General features: G+C 47.7%; 1 protein-coding gene across 1 annotated transcript in view; it reads right to left on the bottom strand.

Moving 5' to 3' along the window:
• Positions 1-19419, bottom strand: part of LOC147709124 (uncharacterized) — a 3078084-nt gene that overhangs the window by 1024504 nt on the left and 2034161 nt on the right. Inside the window, exon 27 of the mRNA XM_086927727.1 lies at positions 3436-3684. Within this exon, the coding sequence (XP_086783853.1) occupies positions 3436-3684 (249 nt within the window). The remainder of the gene's footprint in view (positions 1-3435; positions 3685-19419) is intronic.

Raw genomic sequence — 19419 nt, 5'->3', positions numbered from 1 at the left:
TTCTGTTAAATCAGTGCTCTCCATGGCGTTACTGAACTGTCGGTCCCTACCTAGTCATGCTACTGAAATCAACTCCCTCATTCTGGACCACGAGCTGGATGTGTTATTTCTAACTGAGACCTGGATTTCCTCCAGCTCGGGCCCAGATATGGTCAGAGCACTCCCTCCAGGTTTTCTCATATCCCATCTGGACAGGCCTGTGGGGAGGGGAGGAGGAATTGCTATCCTCTATAGGGACTCGCTAGTTTGCAAAGCTCAGGATGGAGGGGTGAGCGACTGCGAGAGCTGCCAGTTCTCTCTCCGCTTGTCATCTACTACGTCCATGGTAGGACTGCTGATTTATCGCCCTCCTGGAACCCTGGGAAACTTTTTCAACTCCTTTCTAGAAACTACCGCATTTCTTGCCTCCTCAACGGGTAAGTTTGTTGCTTTAGGTGATTTTAACATCCACCTTGATGACCCCTCCAATTCCCTGGGAGTAGATCTGCTAGGCGATCTCAAAGCTTTTGGGATCAACCTGGCTAACTCGGGTGCCACTCACGGGAAAGGCCACTTGTTGGACCCTATATTTTCTAATTCGGACGACCTTAAATCACTCCCAGCGCTGGCTCTGCCTTGGACAGACCACTTTATGGTGCCTGCACTGTGGCAGTTTGACATCCCAGTTGCGCCGGCCCCTAGGGTACACACCGTGGAAAGAGCCTGGTCTAGGCTCCCAGTGGACGCATGGGCGGTTCATCTGGAGGCGTCTCGGCCTCCCCTTGGGTCTAACCCGCTAGTTGCAGATGAGAATTTAAACTTCTGGCTTACTAACTCGCTGGATGCTCTCCTCCCCAAAAAGAAACAACTTACTAGGGGGACGAGAGTGGGATCGGCGCCCTGGTATACATCTGAGCTGAGAACATTGAGGAAGGGCTGCAAGAGGCTGGAGCGGACCTGGAGGAAAGATTGGAGCGAAACGAGCCGGAGGGAATATCGGGCGGCTCTTAGTACCTACAAATCTGCTATTCGGGTATCAAAATCTGGATTCTTTGAGGAGAGAATAGGCTCGGCGGCCAACTCTTCGAAAGAATCATTTAGGGTCATTAAAGAACTCCTGAAAACTCCCGAACCTCAGGTCATTCACGAGGACCCACGTGAGAAATGCTCAGAACTGGCCTCCTTCTTTAAAACTAAAATTGATAACATCCTTGCATCTCTCCCCCGGCTATCCGAGGACTTCTCCTCTGGTGGTAGCTCAAGCCCTCAGCCCAGGGTGCGATCAGCAGAGTTGGTTTCTCTTGGTCCTGTCACTGTGGAGGAAGTTCTCACAGTCCTGACGACCATGAAAAGTGGTTCTCCGAAAGACCCTGCACCCATGAAATATCTGAAGCAGGTAGCCTCCACCATCGGCGGCCCAGTGACGGACCTTATAAACCTGTCTCTCACCCAAGGAGTGGTACTCCCTAGTTGGAAAGGAGCGGTTGTTTAGGCTCTTTTGAAGAAGCCTAACCTGGACCCAGCCGACCTTGCCAACCTTAGGCCTATTTCCCTGCTCCCTGGCCTTAGTAAGGTGGCGGAGAAGCTGGTGAATAGTCGCCTATCGGGCTTCTTGGAGGCCAACTCCCTTCTGGGCGACTTCCAAACGGGCTTCCGCCCCGGTCAGGGGACCGATACTGCCCTGCTGGCAGTCGTGGAGAATGCTAGGAGCATTCTGGATTCAGGGGGATCGGTGGCAGTGATCCTCCTGGACCTCAGTGCTGCATTTGACACCGTAGACCATCAGGTGCTTCTCCAACGGCTGTCGGGGTGGGGGTCTCCGGGATGGCTCTCAAGTGGTTCGCTTCCTTTTTGGACGGCCGGACATTTGAGGTGTGGGAAGGGGATGTATGACGTTACAACGCATACTATTACAACTACCTACCGTTACAACGCGACCATTACAACGCATTCCATTACAACGCATAGCACTTTGAGGTGCTGGATAGTGGTAAGTATAATTTACTATTCTAACTCCAGTCCCCGTGGACCCTAGGGAAGGTGTTGGATAGTAAATTATACTTATTCCCTATCCTAGAGCGCCCCCCAGCGCAATGCGTTGTAATAGTATGCGTTGTAAAAGTCGCGTTGTAATGGTAGTGCGGAGTAAAAGATGCGTTGTAACGGGTGTATACCGTGGGAAGGCCACGAGAAATCATCCTCAGTCCCTCTCCAGTGTGGTGTGCCACAGGGCTCATCGTTGAGCCCTACCTTATTCAACGTTTTTATGGCCCCTCTGGAAGTGTGGTACTGCCTCTGGGTATCAAGATTATCAGCTATGCTGATGATACTCAGCTGGTGGTAGGCCTTTCCCAGTCGGCTTACCAACCCGACCGGCTGCACACGTGTCTGGATAAGATCTTCACGTGGATGTGCAGCTCAGCTCTCAAGCTTAACGGCTCCAAAACGGAACTGATGCTGCTGGGGAATTCCCCTCCATCCTTATCTCCTAGCAGCTGGCCCAACTGCCTGGGACCGGTACCCACCCCCAAGCAGGAGATCAAGAGCCTGGGGGTGTGGCTCGAGCAGGAACTTTCCTTTAAAACACACGCAAAAAAGACCGCAGGCGTGTGTTTTGGCCTGCTCCGATCAGCCCGGAAGATTTTGCCTCTTCTCCCAGTGGCCTCTAGGAGATTACTCATTCAGGGGCTTATCATCTCGCGGCTGGACTTCAGCAACGCGTTGTTTCTGGGTGCTCCAGAATCCACCCTGAACAAACTGCAGCAGGTGCAGAACGTGGCCGCCAGGCTCCTGACGGGCTTTCCTAGGCGTCAGTCCGATCGCCCTGCGCTGAAGGCGCTGCACTGGCTCCCTGTCAGAGAGAGGGTGAAATTTAAGGCACTCTGTATGGCCCACAAAATTCTGCAGGGGAAAGGCCCACCTATCCTAGGGGATATGGTTCAGCCTTACAAGGCCTCCCGCTCTCTCCGTTCTGACCACCAACACCTGCTGCAGGTTATGAGGGCGAGGAAGGCAAGAACCGGTGGCAGAAGGTTCTCCATAAACGTGGCCACCCTGTGGAACTCTCTCCCTCTGCACTTACGCTCGGAAACAAGCCTTCTACGGTTCCGCAAACTTTTAAAAACTTATCTATTCCCTGTCTAGTTCTTGTGTCTATTGTGGTAGCGTTTCTTTCTGGATGAGCGCGGGGATGCCCAAGGGTAACCAGGCGCTATATAAAACTCGTTAATAATAATAATAATAATGGAAAACTTTGATAATGATGACATAGATGATGATAATGTCATCTCCTCATTGAATATTCTAAGAGCTGTATCTCATTACCTTCATATTCTTGAATGAGCATGCATATTTGAAGCAACGGATACAACAAACAGGTGCCACAGTTAGATATATCAAGCAGACACCACAGTTGCAAACCTAATAATCAATCATAAATAGTTATCATGTACTTACGCTTTGATTGTTTGTCATCTTTGGAAGCTTCACCTGGAGGGCTTGATTTGTAAGCTTCGTCTGGAGGGCTCGATTTGAAATCTTCGTTTGGAGGGCTCGATTTGAAAGCATCGTTTGGAGGGCTCAATTTATAAGCCTCGTTTGGAGGGCTTGATTTGAAAGCTTCGTTTGGAGGGCTCGATTTGTAATCCTCGTTTGGAGGGCTTGCTTTGAACGATATATGCGAAGTCACCTTGATAGTAAACAACTCTAAAATGAACAGAAGGAAAGAATTGTCAGTGTTGTCACTCAGGTCTGTACACATATGTTATGGAGACAGATAATATGAAGCAATTGGAATTGTTCTGTGAGACCTGGACAACATGTGCAGCAGGTCTGCAAGACCTTTTGTAATTACTTACACCACGTTTATGCCCGCCTGCAGTTTGCCATAGGTTCCCTCCAGTGCCCCTCATAATTGCGATACAAAAGGGGATGATGGACGGAGCGTTTGAGCAAACGATCCAGGGAAGAAATGGCTTGGCAGTTCGGGCTGGACTGTTCCCATGAGGCACAGAGTCAGACTGATTTGCATATGGCCATGTCTGAACTGGGGTGGCTGAGTGAGCTAAAAAATGGTGATGGATTAAACCCAGATCAGGTGACTGGGGGTGAGTGTTTGATTTGCCCAAATGCTCCGTCCATCATCCCCTTTTGTTTCCCCTCATAATTGAGGCATCCAGACTTGTTCTGGCAGCTCATAGCTCACTTCCGTTCAACCCAGGGAAGCACCAGCCAATTACTGCCTCCTCGTTTTCTTCCGTATGTGTTTTTTTTAGAACTCTTTCATTAGGTCTTGCCTGGGTATTCTACAGAGGGCTTTCATGCACGCGTCTGCATGGACAAACATGGCTGCTCTTTCCATTTGTCCATAGCAGACAGCATGCGTGCGTACGTGCGGACTGTAGACAGTCCACCACCATCTTGCAATGCGTTCGTTGTCAACGAAAATGCTGCTTCCTGTACGCAGCTTGCCGGCTGCTTCCTGTAAGCAGCTATGGTGTTCGAAGCTGCAGTCATTCTCCTTTGATACATGTATAGCCTCTTTTGCCATTACTTTAGTATTGCAGCACTATCTTAATCTAGACATCCTCTTTGTGCTTTTCTGGGATTTCCATCCAACACTTGTGTATTGCTTTTTCGTTTGGGTAGTAGAGACGTGCTCTATATCTAGTTTAGTAATAGATCACATTGGTTAATGTCTAAATACAGTCGGTATGGTCCCGCTCTAGGTCTTGCTAGCATGGATTGGGTGTGTTTATTGGAGGAAGTTGCAGCACACTTCAGGTTTTTATGGCAGTGGTCTGCGGTGGAGTAGGGCTCCTATGCTGAAGGTGAAGACTGCAGATTTCCTGAGAGGTTTTTTTCTCCTAAAGGACGGAGGCCTCTGCGGGGCAGTTTGTGTGAGAGCCAATGGTAGAAAGCGCAGGTCTCCTCCTACTGTCACGTGACACGCAGCAAAGCTGTCATGAAAGAACGGGTATGAGGAACAGAGTGTGAGGACATCAGGGCTCGAGTCGGGGTACCACGCGGGTCGACGGCGTCCCCCCACTTATTTAAACTTATTTTACCGGGTGGACGTCGTCCCCCCTGCCCAAAAGCTGGACTTTCAATGATGGCGTTACTTACCGGCACCGCTGCCCCGTAGATCTCCCAAGTACAGGGCTGGCTGTCAATAATTGACGCAGCGGCATCAGCAGGGTACTACCAGCCCCATATACGTATCCTGGATTTTAATTCTAAAAAATTGGAAGTAAAAATAACCCAAAATACTTTTATAAACATTATTTGTTACGGAGTGCGAAGGATCCGTACCCTGGACATGTGAGCGTACAGGGGTATCAGATCCATACGACTAATACAGGATATGTATATGGGGCTGGTAGTACCTGGCTGATGCCGCTGCGTATATTATTGACAGCCAGCCCTGTTAATTGCATTTGCACCCGCTTATGTAGCACGAATGGGTCTTAATGAGTATGTTAGTAGGTGCATTTGCTTTGCATCGTCACTGTCACTCCCCCCACTTCTATGTTCTTTACCTTTCGTGGCGTCACTTCCTGTTGTGACGTTACTTCCTGTCTTTGGGCGTCCCCCCACTTCTTTTTTCAGGACTTGTGCCCTGGAGGACATTGTTTACTGTAAACTGCGTCGACTGTGTGCTTTCTGCCGCCCAGAACCGAGCTCTTCAGATCATTCTAGCCAATATTTATGTTCCGCCTCTTTCTTTGCATTCCACATTTTGAGAGATGAGCGGATTGAACACTCTTGGGGAGGGGTGAGAAATGGTTTGTTTAGGTTCCTTGAGGAGGGAAAATATAGATAACTTTACACACTCAAGACCTATGGTACATTTATTTGACTCTTAGGCTATGCAAATTTGGGTAGCTTTTTTCCTGTGAAGATTTTACAAAATGACACATTACATACTTATAGAGCATGGTGTGGTATATGGGTATCTAACAGGGCTTTATGTTTGTGAGAGTATACTTCATGGGGAAAAAAAGTGCATACGACACCAACATGAGACTGGTTCAGGCAGAACATAACTTTCTGGGAGATATTTTCCAGTCTCCTGCAGGCGGAAAGTACATAAAATCACTCAGTGTGAAATTTTGAGGAATTTTTTTAACATGGACTTTATAAAGTTTGCAAACTTCAACCACAAAATTAACATTTCATCGATGGCCACTGTGTAATTGTTGTGTCGAAAAAGTAGGAATATGTTAATTATTTGTGAACTCCTTTTACCTTCATATTTTTGTGATATAAAATACAAATGTAGAATTTGATAGCTCCATTTATCCTTTCCGAGACATAATTAAACAAGCATTAAAAATGCAATAGGTCTCGCCTTTGACTAAGTTAAAGCCATTTGCTTTGCTATACAATACCATTAGCAAAGCAAATGGCTTTAACTTAATAAAAGGCGAGACATATTGCATTTTGAATGCTTGTTTTTTGTTGCTGCTGTCTCTCTGTGGCTGCCTGTTATTATTAGCCTTACCACTGATGCTGCTCGAGTGCAACTGCAGAAGTGCAGATATACAAGTGTGTAAGGGGCTCCTAAAAGCCTGTGGAGCATTTATGTGTTGATTGTTCACGGTGGTTGACATCTTAGTCAGCTGCAGTATCTAGAGACCGACTTGGTGCCCCTTTTTTGTGACTCAACCTTGCGTTTCGTCTGAAAATAATGGCTGAAAGTAGGAGCATGTTTACAATCGTTAATCCATGGCATACGGGTGAAGACGCTTCTAATTAATTTCATTGGGGAATTTATCACTTTTTCATGCAACTTTGTCAAGCAATCAGAGGAAAAATGGTCGCTCTTTGTGCAATAGTGAGACTTGCATCTTGGTGGATCCCAACTCGCACAGTGCACATGCTTACACACAAACACCTCCCCATCACTCTCCCACTTCAAAGCATCTCTTGTTGAGAAGGCAAAGAGCTGAAAACACATGGACGCACAAAAGATAAGCTGGAAACACCCTGAGCAGGTTTCCAGCTAGCATTTAAAAGGCACGCACAGTCCACATCTATTACAGCTCCTAATAGCCTGTGGAGCATTTTAGTGTTCGTGCTTGAGGGTGGATGACGTTTGAGTCAGTTGCAGTATCTAATAAGATTTTTCAATTCGAAAGCGCAGCCTCAGGCAGAGAAAAAAAAGTTAAAAATACAAAAAAAACGAAATAAAGCTAGATAGAGTGGTTGTATTCATAACCAGTGTCAAGGTAAATATATTGTTCCTGCCTACATTTCACATGCTTTACTTATTCTTGCATTCCCTATGAGTGTTTGCTATTTCCAGGATGTTGTTATCTTTTTTTTCTATCAGGCATATTACTCTTGTCTCCCCTGACTGATAACTTATTTCCCATTTTCTGGTACTCCAGCATTGCAAGGTCATACGAATGGTGATAGCGCTATGCAAATATAACTCCACTGCATACAAAAAATTTAAAGTAAAGAATATTGTCATTTTCAACACCAAGAGCTCTAGCTTTCACCATTGCGAGACCTATTGCATTGCAAATGCTTGTTGTAATTTCTCACTGAAAGTACATGTACACCAGTCTTTTTCTTATCGTTAGCATCCTGCAGAACCTCTGATCCCGAAGGACTCATCAAACTGTATATTTAGCGCTCAATAGGAGCACCCAGTGGTAGGCCTGATATGGTAAGACCCTCAGTTGGGTTCACGTGCCTGTAGGTTTGAAAGAGTATTTAACCTCACCCACCTCTGCACAAACTCTGGCTGGTGGCAGCAATTATAGGTTTTGCGGTGCAGAAGCAAAAACCATAGGAGATGCTGGCTGGCCTTCTTTCTAAGATAAGTCCAGTCTCCTGGGACAGTCTGGAAGGTTGCTTTATTTATTTCTTGCATGTTTGGAAATGTTCATATAAGTAAAGCGGCGAGCCGTGTGCAACATTCACCGCAGCGTGTTCAGTCAGCGTCCTGCTGCAGCTCCAGGGGCGATGACAATAACACCCGGTCGTCTCAGGGGCGCTTCAGGAGCATCAACGCAGGGAAGCCCGGGGTAGTGTCCTGAAGGTCCAGGGTACGAGATCGACCGCCGGACCAATGTGCAGGGATGCCAGTGCAGGGTCCGATCCAGGGTCGTGTCCCGAAGGTTTTGGGAACAGGATAAACCGCCAGACTAGTATGCAGGGGGCCCAGTGGAAGGTCCGACCACTGCTATGGCATCGAGGACCCAACAAATTCCCTGGGCTCCGGAGCAGATCGAGATTCAGCTTCAGGGGCGACAGACGGACCGCCGGACTAGTCTGCAGGGGGCGCAGTGTATGGACCGACCGCTGCTGCGGCATCGAGGTCCCAGCAGTTTCCCTTGACGCACCTTAAGAACTCACTGGGTCACTCTCATGGACTTCTCTACTTTTGTCCTGGCCGCCATTTTACTGCTGTTCTCTGTCGTTTTTCTCCGGACCCTGGCCAGCCATCTTGTTCGCGCGGTTTCTCAGCTAGACTAACCACCACGAAGATTCGGAACCGGGTGTTGGACGGCTCTATCGTACCTCGCAACCTAACTTGGTACATCCAGTGACACCTATTATAGTGTCCACACGGAGAACTATGTATTACTTACCCTGACTTGACCACTATACATACTAGAGGATAACTCATTTGAAAGCAAACTTTGCGTCAGCACTGAGTTCATGTTTCATGCAGACTGGCATCCACTTGTAAATAGAAAACACGTGGACCTTTTCATTTTTTAGACAGCTTTAATTCAATACTCAAGAATTAGGTCTGCCCTTTGTGGGACATCACACTGAAGTTCCATTGACATTCAAAATACCATTTTGCTCTGAGGAAGCCCGATTTGGCGCGTTGGCTGTCATCTCTGTCAAGATTGTGTTTGAAGACTGCAATAAAATCTGAATATATGTGCACAACAGTTCATGATCACCAGCCGTGCTCGTATTGTTAGGTTTTTCCTAAGTTGATTGCATACATCTTTACATTTGTAAGAATGAGTATTGTATAATGGAAAGTGAATGCTGCCAAAGAAAAACCAATGACAGCCAATCCCCAACATCTCCCTTTTCCTTTGCTTTCAAGATATGTCTGGAAGGGGTGAATAGAATTTCCTGAGCTTGCCTCAGCTGGATGTATACGGCCAGATACACATTGGCTGGGGTATGAAATGCAATTTGGGAAGACTGTAAGGAAAGCACTTCACAGAAACCTGTCTCCTGAGGGAAGCTCTGCCCCAAAGAGCATGGATTTTAAACTGTGATGGATTAAATATAACTAATTGGAAGTAAGTTGGTGTCCAGCTCTTGTGCCTTAGAAATATAAGCTCAAGTACCCCTCCAGGTAAACAAACACCTCTTTGGACAGAGAGTTGCACATACTTTGCTGCTGTAGTGCTTACAGAATATGAGTTTGAGTGCTGCCACTTCCTCTTGACTGAGAACAAGCCTATAAGCTCTAATGGAACTCCACAGGCCTGTCCTTCTGACGCATCTGCTGACCTTGCCTGCTTAAAGCCGCTAGCAAGACAAAGAATTCAAACATGTTGGCTCAGTACCAAGAAGCCCTCCTTACCACCCTCCAGAGACCAGGGGAGGCAGCCTCACCGCACTTCTACATCCACTGAGTTGTAAGCACACACACTACCTGTCCCAATTTATACTGTTTTTCTTTTCATTTCATCCTCCTTGTTGTGGTGACCCATCCCCCCTTGACCTGAACACTAGCTGAATAGAGAAGGACTTGAATTGTCCAGTGTGAGGCATTTCTACTTAAGAGCTTTCACATCATTCCACTGCTTGTCAGACTGTGGACTGTCTTCTTTATCTATACGGTTCGTCCCCCCAGGAGTTAAGAGGCATTAACCCAGAACTTCTAGAGCCCTCAAGTCAAGGGATATTCTCATCCTTTTAGAGACATACACTGCCTAATCCTTGATAGTTAAAGATGGGTTTTGTTGGACATGACCATCTTTTTGGTGGTAATCCCTCAGATTGTTAGCCTTCACTACTCTATGTTTACTGAAACCATTTTTGTTGGCATTAGGAGTCTGCACAATTTACTCATGCTAACCAGCCGTAAAGTGATTGTGCTCTCCCTCTCAAACATGGTAAATCGGTATACCACTGACTGGTACATTTAATTTACTTCTACGACCCTAGTATATGGTACTTTATGTCTTTAGGGCCTGCACAATAAATGCTACTAGTCGGCTGCACAACCCGTTGTGCCACCCACAAAACTAGTACAATAAAAGATGTCTCAGGTATGCTACTGTAGCCTGTAGTGCAGTTGTAAACTGCCATATTTATGTGGCAAAATCAACTTTTTGGCAGGCCTAAACCATCCTTCTTAATACTTCGACAATACCCCAATGGTAGGTCCTTACTGCTTGTAGGGCAGTGTGCTTTGTATTTTTTAAGTAGTATATGTATATTTGAAGTCTTACATGTTCTGGCAGTGAAAAATCTGCCAAAATCAATTGCTATTCACTGCGACCAGGCTGGCATCCCACAGACTAACTGCTTATTATTACATTCAATAAGTATTAAATTCAGTTTGGGAACAACTAGGCAAATACTTTTTTCTCTCAGTTTAATTGTAATGTGAAATCCTCTTTAATGGTGAAGTCAGGCCTTAAATAACTATTTTGAAAATGCCACTTTCAGAAAGTTGTCTCCCAATATCAGGTCACCTGACTTCTATTGGCTCTCCTGTGGTTTGATGTGCATTCCCCCAGCCAATGGATAAAGGGTCTTGGGTGTGGGTAAGGGTGTTCCTCTCTTAACCAGTATGGCCTGGGGACTATAACCAACCTTTGCTAAGCTTTGACGGGAATCCTGAGGAATATACTGTTAGATATAGGGTTTCGGTTGGCTAGGGTAGGCACCTAAGCCAGGCAGAACCCACCACCCTAGTCAGGGTAAGCGAGTTACACACCCAAGATAACCTCTGCTCACCCCTGGGTAGCTAGGAAAGGGCAGTCAGGCTTATCCCAGGAGAAATGTGTGAAGCATTTGCGCATCACACTCACATCAGTGACACAATAAATACACCACAAAAGAGACTTCACACAATGTTATATAAAAATAGATTATACATAAACCATAGACCAACACAACATAAATCAGTAGTTACTTTTCCAACTAGGCAATTGTCACAACATCATAATCAGTGCAGTAAAAGAACACTATGATAAACCCCATTAAGCTGCATACTATGCAGTCCCTTTATAGAGTACTTGTTATACTGAACTGAAGAGTGCAAGGCATAAAATGACAGACATCAATATATTGGTGCTAGCAATGTAGCAAATAATGGGAGACAGTGTTCACAACGCAGTCATTACACCGCAGTTCCTTTACAACGCGGTTGTTACAACAACCGCGTTGTTATAACGCAATGCCTTTACAATGCAAGTCATTTGATCGACTTGCTGTAGGGGCCCTCTAACATAAGGAATAGCATGATATACTATTCCAGCAGTTTCCCTACTGTTGCACAGGCTGGAGTTGGAATAGTAAATTACACTATTCCTAAGTCCAGCTCACCCCCTACAGCAAGTAGATCTGATGACTGGCGTTGTAAAGGTTTCGAGTTGTAACAATGACCGCGTTGTAAAGGAAAGCGATGTAATAGCATGTGATGTAATTGACAATAACGATGAGATGGAAGTCCCCTAGACCACCCGGGATACACCTATGGCAGGCAGAAGTGCTTAAGTGGGGGAGGGCGGAGGGGACAACACTTAGGAGGGAAGAAACACGTGGTCTCCGGAAATTCCCCATATCCCAGGAATGGGAGACTATGCTTATCACACTGGAAAGCGAGGACCTAACCCAGGCAGCGGGTACCGGACCGGGGAATTAGTCAGGACAGGAGAGGCCACAAGAACTGTAGAGGGAGACGATGTACCCCAGATCCTCCCACATCATAACCAACAACACCCCAAGATGTAGCATACGCTGACGCCTACAATAGCCAGAAAAGTCCAATTCCCATCTAGATGGTTGGAATTGTTAAACTGCCAGGGGATGATGGGAAGTTCAAGAAAGCAAGAGGGTGGGGGGAGGTGGGTGGGAAAAGGAATGTTCGGACACTTTTAATGTATATTCTCTGATGCTGATGCTTAGGAGCTTATGTGAAAGATTTGTGTGTTATTACTATTATCGTCTCCTGCTAGTACCACTGTAACGAGATAATGGGATATGCACGGGGTGAAAATACAAAACACCAGCCGGTGTGTTGACACGGTTAACTGTGATGTACAATCTTGAATACTGCAGCTGTGAATAAAGTTTTTTCCCCTGTGGTAAATAAAATTACCGGGACAATTTTTCTATACATTAAATGACAATAAAGGATAGCTCAATAAAATGAGAGGCAGAGTCCGTGGTATCTGAGTCATACGGGCTTTAATTAAGCATCTCGAGAAGCTGGACATCGAGTTCCATCACCACTAAGGTTCAGGAAGGGATATTCAACATTTTATTAACATCACACATTATATATAGTAAAACAGTATAATTGCATGGAATACAGTAGGCGTGACAAGTGAAAAGAAGAAGATAAGAACATATGGGCGTAAAAGTAGGCGTGTAATAGGCGTACACGGAGGTGTGTGCTAGAAACGTCACAAAAGTGTCACAAGTGGGTGGATGCATAGAAAGATTCTGCAGGGTCAGCAGAAACCTTTACTCTGTATGCGCGCGCAACTAAGCATGACGTGGTAAAGACGTGTAACTGGGGAGAGCTGGGGGGCTTGACTTTAGCTCTAGTAGAAGAGTCTTGGTGTCTGGGATGTCAGAACGACCTGCACCTATAGCATATCTGGTATCTCATGTTTGGAGGATGTATTATCTGAAGCAAAAGGCCTCTCGGGCAGGGGCCATACATCACTGAATGCTAGGGGGTGCATACGTGTCTTGGTACAATGCGCGGGGGCCATGGGCCTACCATGGTAACGGGTGCTGTAAATCGCTTGCAAGGACACAGGAAGGCAAGGGCCTTTTGCTCTGCAGCCGGAAACATGTTTACCTATTTCACTAGACTGGAATGTGTTTTCGAGGAGGCTGAACAGATAACTGTAGGCAAAATACTGTCTTGGCAGGCAGGCCAGGCCGAGCCGGGCACCGCTTTGCTGGGCAGGAAGTAAGGCAGAGGTCAGGGATGCATACCTAAACTGCAGCTTTCAGAGACAGAAAAGACTCGGAGCCTCAATTCAGGGCCTGGCTCGGCTGAGCCAGAAAAACGTGGAAAACGTGTGCTTCGTGTTATTAAAAGTGCACCATGTAAAGACGTTGGCAACATGGGTCTAGAAACCGAATTTATGTTGCTTTCATGGAGGACTTGGTAGATGACATGTTAACGTTGGACGCAAATGCATATGCGTCTTCATTTTCGGCCATGGAGGGGAAATGCATGGAGGTCATGCACATACATAGAACGTTGGGGTACACGATAGGGGACATACCTGGCCATATAAATTCAATTTTCCTCATTCCCTCTTTGTCCCCTACGTTCCCTTCAGGATATATCTATTTTCATGAGACCATCTATCTGTTCATATAACATCATTTGCTCGTCTTTTTTCATTCGAGCACGGTATCGTGGGCGTGGACGGGGAATACAAGCTGTGGCGCACAAGCCGCAAATCGCTGGCCCACATTGTAGACAGAGACAACAACTGAATACTATGAGGAGTATTATTCCTAGGAATGACAGTACTTTCCATCCCCAGGCGGATATCACACTCCAGAACCAACCGGACCAAGTCCAGGTGCCTGGGTTCTGGTGCATCTGGTGAGCTATCTCATGAAGCCTTGTGATGGCTTTGTATACTGACGGTGCGTTATTAGGAATGAAAATGCAACAACTAGATCCGATCACTCTACAAGCCCCGCCCCTATCGGCCAGGATGACGTCAAGGACAAGGCGGTTTTGAAGAACAACAAGTCTCATAGCAGACTGCTCTTCGGTCAGGTTACCTAGGGCAAAAGTAGTGTCATTCACTACTGCTTCAAGGGTTCGTGTTAACCTACGTATTATTTTACTATTCTGGACGGGACCTATGAACCAAAAGTAACCTTTAATGTAATCCTTATACTGGTCCCATGCCGATTCGGAATAATCGATAACGGGAGGAAGATCTCTCTTATGTTTATTTATTTATTTTATTTTAATTATTTATATAGCGCAGCTGATACCTTGCAGGCTTCCTGGCGCTGGAGAATACTTTACTGAGGAAGAGACCGAAGTATGTAGAAGCGGGGAGGGCTAAGGGAAAAGCCAGGTCTTGATGCACTTCCTAAATGGAAGAAGTTGAGGGATCTGGCGTATGTCAATGGGCAGGCTGTTCCATAATCTAGCAGCTGCGACCCTGAAGGATCTACCCCCAGTTCTGGCTTTATTGTATCTGGGCACCCTTACCAGATACGCCGAGGATGATCGCAGATCTCTGGCGGGGATATACCACTGAAACAGGGCCTGCAGGGGCCTGGGCCCGAGTCCATGCAGAGCCCTGAATACAATGCAAAGGGACTTGAAAGCCACCCGCTGTTTTAGGGGTAGCCAGTGCAGTTCGGCCAATGCCGCTGTGGCCGAGGACCTTCTCGACCAGCCAAGAGCCAGCTTGGCCGTGGCAGATTGAATTCGCTGCAGCCGGTCCAGTAACGTGACAGGGGACTCAAGGAGCAGGGCGTTGCAGTAGTCCAGGCGACTCAGAATCGTACACCTGACTACCAACGCCCGGGCTTGTGCAGGGAGAAGTGGCATAATTTTTCGCAGGGAGCGTAGCAGAGCCGTGCAGATCCCCACTGTTTTTGCCACTTGGGTTTCCATGCTCAGCTTATTGTTGAGCATGACCCCAAGGTTGCGGACCGAGGAGACAGGTTTAGGTTTCTCCCTTGTCTCAGAAGGCCAGAAGTCACTCGGGAACTGGCAAGATAGGGTGGTGCCAGCACAGAACAGAACCTCTGTTTTGGAGGCGTTAAATTGAAGAGAGTTCCTATGGAGCCATCCAGCAGTTTCTCTGAGACACTCATGGAAGGCGGACAGAGAGATGGAGTCTTCTCCTTCCCAGGAGAGAATGAGCTGGGTGTCGTCTGCGTAGTTAATTGTTCTTAACCCGAATGACTTAATTAATGTGATCAGTGGTTTAAGGTACATATTAAAAAGGATGGGACTGATGGAAGATCCCTGGGGGACTCCCTGTGGCACAGGTGAGAAGGCGGATTGGAAAGGGGGGAGGGAGACAGCCTGTCTCCTGTCCTGCAGGTAAGAGTGAAACCAAAGCAAAGCTGTGCCTTCCACGCCAGCTTCCCTGAGTCTCAGCAGCAGCGTCCTGTGGTTGACCGTATCGAATGCGGCCGACAGGTCCAGCAGTATTAGTGCTACTGGCTGGCCCCTGTCTGCACGCATGCGAAGATCCTCCATGGCTGTTAACACCGCAGTTTCGGTGCCGTGGGCAGGGCGGAAGCCGAACTGGAGATCGTCTAGAAGGTTGTTCTGCTCAAGATGAATGGAGAGGCAGGAACTGACCCATCGTTCCACTACCTTCACAGGGAAAGGCAGTAGGGAGATGGGTCGATAGTTAAAAAGACAATCTGGGCTCAGGGAGGGTTTCTTCAAGAGCGGAGTTACAAGCGCCTGTTTCCACAGGGTTGGGACGTAGCCACGTTGCAGAGACTGGTTGCATATTTGGCGCAGGATGCCAAAAAGTTCTGTTCCAGAGCTTTTCCATATTTTTGGAGGCAGAGGGTCGAGCGGGGAACCCGAGGTGATTCCGAGCGCCAAGTTTTCAAACTCGGGTTCAGAGATCATAGAAAATTCTCGCAGTCTAGCCGGCGAGCTGGAGGATCGAGACGGCAAGTCATGAGGGCTAGTACTGGCTCCCTGCATGTAGGCATCTCCCAGTGAGGGGGGGGTCTTCAAGTTTTGGATAATGATATTGATTTTATTAATGAAAAAAGTTGCCAGATTGTCGCAGAGGGCTTGGGTGGGAGGCTGCGTCGACGTGGAACACTCTGGGTGAGTTAGGTTTCTAAGTATCTGAAAAATACTGTTTGAGCTGTTGGTGGTGTTGGTAATAGTAGAACAGTAGTAGTTCGCCTTTTCTTGGACAATGGCAGTTTTGTATGCCCGAAGGTTGTCTTTCCAGATAGTTTTGTTGGAGTCGAGATAGCCTTGCCTCCACTTTCTCTCAGATTGTCTGCAGGCCAGCTTAAGGGCTCTCAATGAGTCGTTAAACCAGGGGGCAGCTGCTCTTCTCCTTGGTTTGCATTTTTTCAGAGGGACGAGACGCTCTGCAGTATTGGTGATCTTGGTACAGAAGGACATATAGTTGTCCTCCACCGACCTGGCGGTGGAGAAGCTATCTTCCACCTCGAATAAGGGGCCGGCCAGTCTCCGTTTATCTAAGGCTTTCCAGTCTCTATACAGAGGGTCAGGTGCGGCACTAAGTGACGGTTTGTTGGCTCTGCCGCTGGCTATGTAAAATTTAATGAGCGCATGGTCGGTCCAGCACATAGGCAGGATGTCACTCGTGAAAGCTAACTGGGGAGAGGAAAAGATTAAGTCGAGCTGATTTCCAGCCGAGTGTGTGGGTTTACTGACCAGTTGAGAGAGTCCCATGCCTTCGCAGGAGAGTAAGAGATTGTTTAGAGCGGAGTCCAGACTGCCATTAGGCCAGAGATTAAAATCACCCAGAACAATCAACTTGTTGTGGGAAGTGGCCATATTGGTGATAGTCGTAAGGAGCGACTGCTGCTGTGTAGAATTAAAGGTTCCCGGCGGGCGGTAGCATATTACAGCCGTGAAGGTTATTCCGGAGAGGCAATTGATTGAAAGACCAAGTAGTTCCGTACCAGCCACTGGGTCCATGTCAAGTGTTTTTATGGACCAGGAGGCTCTATAAATTATGCCAACTCCACCACCCCGGCCCTTGGGTCTGGGGAGATGCAGGATTTTAAAGTCTTGTGGGCATGCCCAGTCCAGATCTATGTTACAGTCGGAGTGGGTCCAGGTCTCGGTCATGAACAATACGTCGAGGTGGTGATTCTCAATAAGCAGAGAGATTTCATTGGCGTGTTTAGGCAGTGACCTGACATTCAACAGGCCGGCCATCAATAGACCTTTACAGGCGAAGTCTTGTAGGGGGAAGGCGGTGTCCGCGAGGGAGAGTTGGCCTTCATGAGCAAAGTCTCTAAGGGAGAGTAGAGACTCACGTGTCAGATACGGAAGGCTGGTAGTGGGTAAGGGGGCAGGAGCATCGGAGAGCACTGCGGTCGCTGCCGAGGCGCGGACGAGCGCAGACGAGCTTGCCTAATGCGCGCCTTCGGCGCGCATTCGTCGCGCCCGCTGCGCTCGTCCGCTGCGCTTCCGACAGAGGTTCATAATTTATGGACAGTGTCGTTGCGTAGGAGGGGGGTGTGGCCAGGCGCGGTGGGCGTGTCTGGCGGCGACCTGGGATGGCGTTAGGACGCAATGTGCTCTACGAGCGAAGCGACCAGCTGTCTGCCGCTAAGCTGTGGCACAGGTAGGGCCAAAGGTATTAGCACAGTGCAACCGAGGTTAAAAGCACACAATATCACACAGATTACAATTTTTAAAAACAGGCAACTACCGGCTTCCGCCTCAGTAGTATTTCAGTATGTCAATGGGCGCTGGCGCTTTGGCGCGTAATTTATATCAATTGGGCGAGGGGGGCGTGGCCAGGCGCGGTGGGCGTGTCTGGCGGCGACCTGGGATGGCGTTAGGACGCGATGTGCTCTACGAGCGAAGCGACCAGCTGTCTGCCGCTAAGCTGTGGCACAGGTAGGGCCAAAGGTATTAGCACAGTGCAACCGAGGTTAAAAGCACACAATATCACACAGATTACAATTTTTAAAAACAGGCAACTACCGGCTTCCGCCTCAGTAGTATTTCAGTATGTCAATGGGCGCTGGCGCTTTGGCGCGTAATTTATATCAATTGGGCGAGGGGGCGTGGCCAGGCGCGGTGGGCGTGTCTGGCGGCGACCTGGGATGGCGTTAGGACGCGATGTGCTCTACGAGCGAAGCGACCAGCTGTCTGCCGCTAAGCTGTGGCACAGGTAGGGCCAAAGGTATTAGCACAGTGCAACCGAGGTTAAAAGCACACAATATCACACAGATTACAATTTTTAAAAACAGGCAACTACCGGCTTCCGCCTCAGTAGTATTTCAGTATGTCAATGGGCGCTGGCGCTTTGGCGCGTAATTTATATCAATTGGGCGAGGGGGGCGTGGCCAGGCGCGGTGGGCGTGTCTGGCGGCGACCTGGGATGGCGTTAGGACGCGATGTGCTCTACGAGCGAAACGACCAGCTGTCTGCCGCTAAGCTGTGGCACAGGTAGGGCCAAAGGTATTAGCACAGTGCAACCGAGGTTAAAAGCACACAATATCACACAGATTACAATTTTTAAAAACAGGCAACTACCGGCTTCCGCCTCAGTAGTATTTCAGTATGTCAATGGGCGCTGGCGCTTTGGCGCGTAATTTATATCGATTGGGCGAGGGGGGCGTGGCCAGGCGCGGTGGGCGTGTCTGGCGGCGACCTGGGATGGCGTTAGGACGCGATGTGCTCTACGAGCGAAGCGACCAGCTGTCTGCCGCTAAGATGTTTAACATGCACAAGACGTGAATTTCGATGATAATCAGGTGGGGCTAGAAAAACAGGTGGTAGTAGGAATGCAATATAGCATGTTCCATCCCAATCTAAGGGCAGACGTACATAAGCTGTTGACCCACAAATGAAATAGGAATGGCGGGAAGCTTTGAAAGTAGACTTTCCTTTATCACTGAATTCGACCACAGTATTACAATCACTGTGTCCTAGGTGTACTGAACCATTCTTTCTAACGCATAATTCACCTTTCACTGGTAAAACTGTAATAGATGGCAAGTTCGTATTAGTCTCGGACTGGACGTTCAGAATCATGAGATTAAGTGTAAAATTTCCTAATCCATACACTTCATTTTCTAGATCTGTTCCTGTCCTTTGGGGAAGACCTTCCTTGTCTGGGAAACATGCTCTATTCATAAATGTATTCAAGTCTCCCCATATCCACTTGCCTTGGGAAACTTTGGACTCACTGTCTAAGGATGACATTAAAGTAAACCATGCTCCGCACGAACCATTGTGTGAAAACGGATAAGGAAAGAGAGGCAGAGCTCCCTTGTATTTCTGATAGGGAGGGAGTCGGCCACATACCCTGCAATTTGTGACATTGCTGGTCTGGTGTGAATGGTGTAACATACGGATAAAAGTGTTGTTGCGCAGTGCAAGTCGATAGGAAAGTTCGTGTGGGGGCAGGTCACTGAAAGTGTGCTCTACGGTGTCATTGTAAGAAGGATGTACATGTGAACCACAAGGAGGAAAGAAAACATGTAATGTCCAGCTTATACATATGATCGTAAGACTCAGAAAAA

Source organism: Lissotriton vulgaris, chromosome 6 (genome assembly GCF_964263255.1).
Source record: "Lissotriton vulgaris chromosome 6, aLisVul1.2, whole genome shotgun sequence".
NCBI lineage: Eukaryota > Metazoa > Chordata > Amphibia > Caudata > Salamandridae > Lissotriton > Lissotriton vulgaris.
Note: the sequence above shows the minus strand (reverse complement) of the source record. Positions and strands in the feature narration are given on the sequence as shown.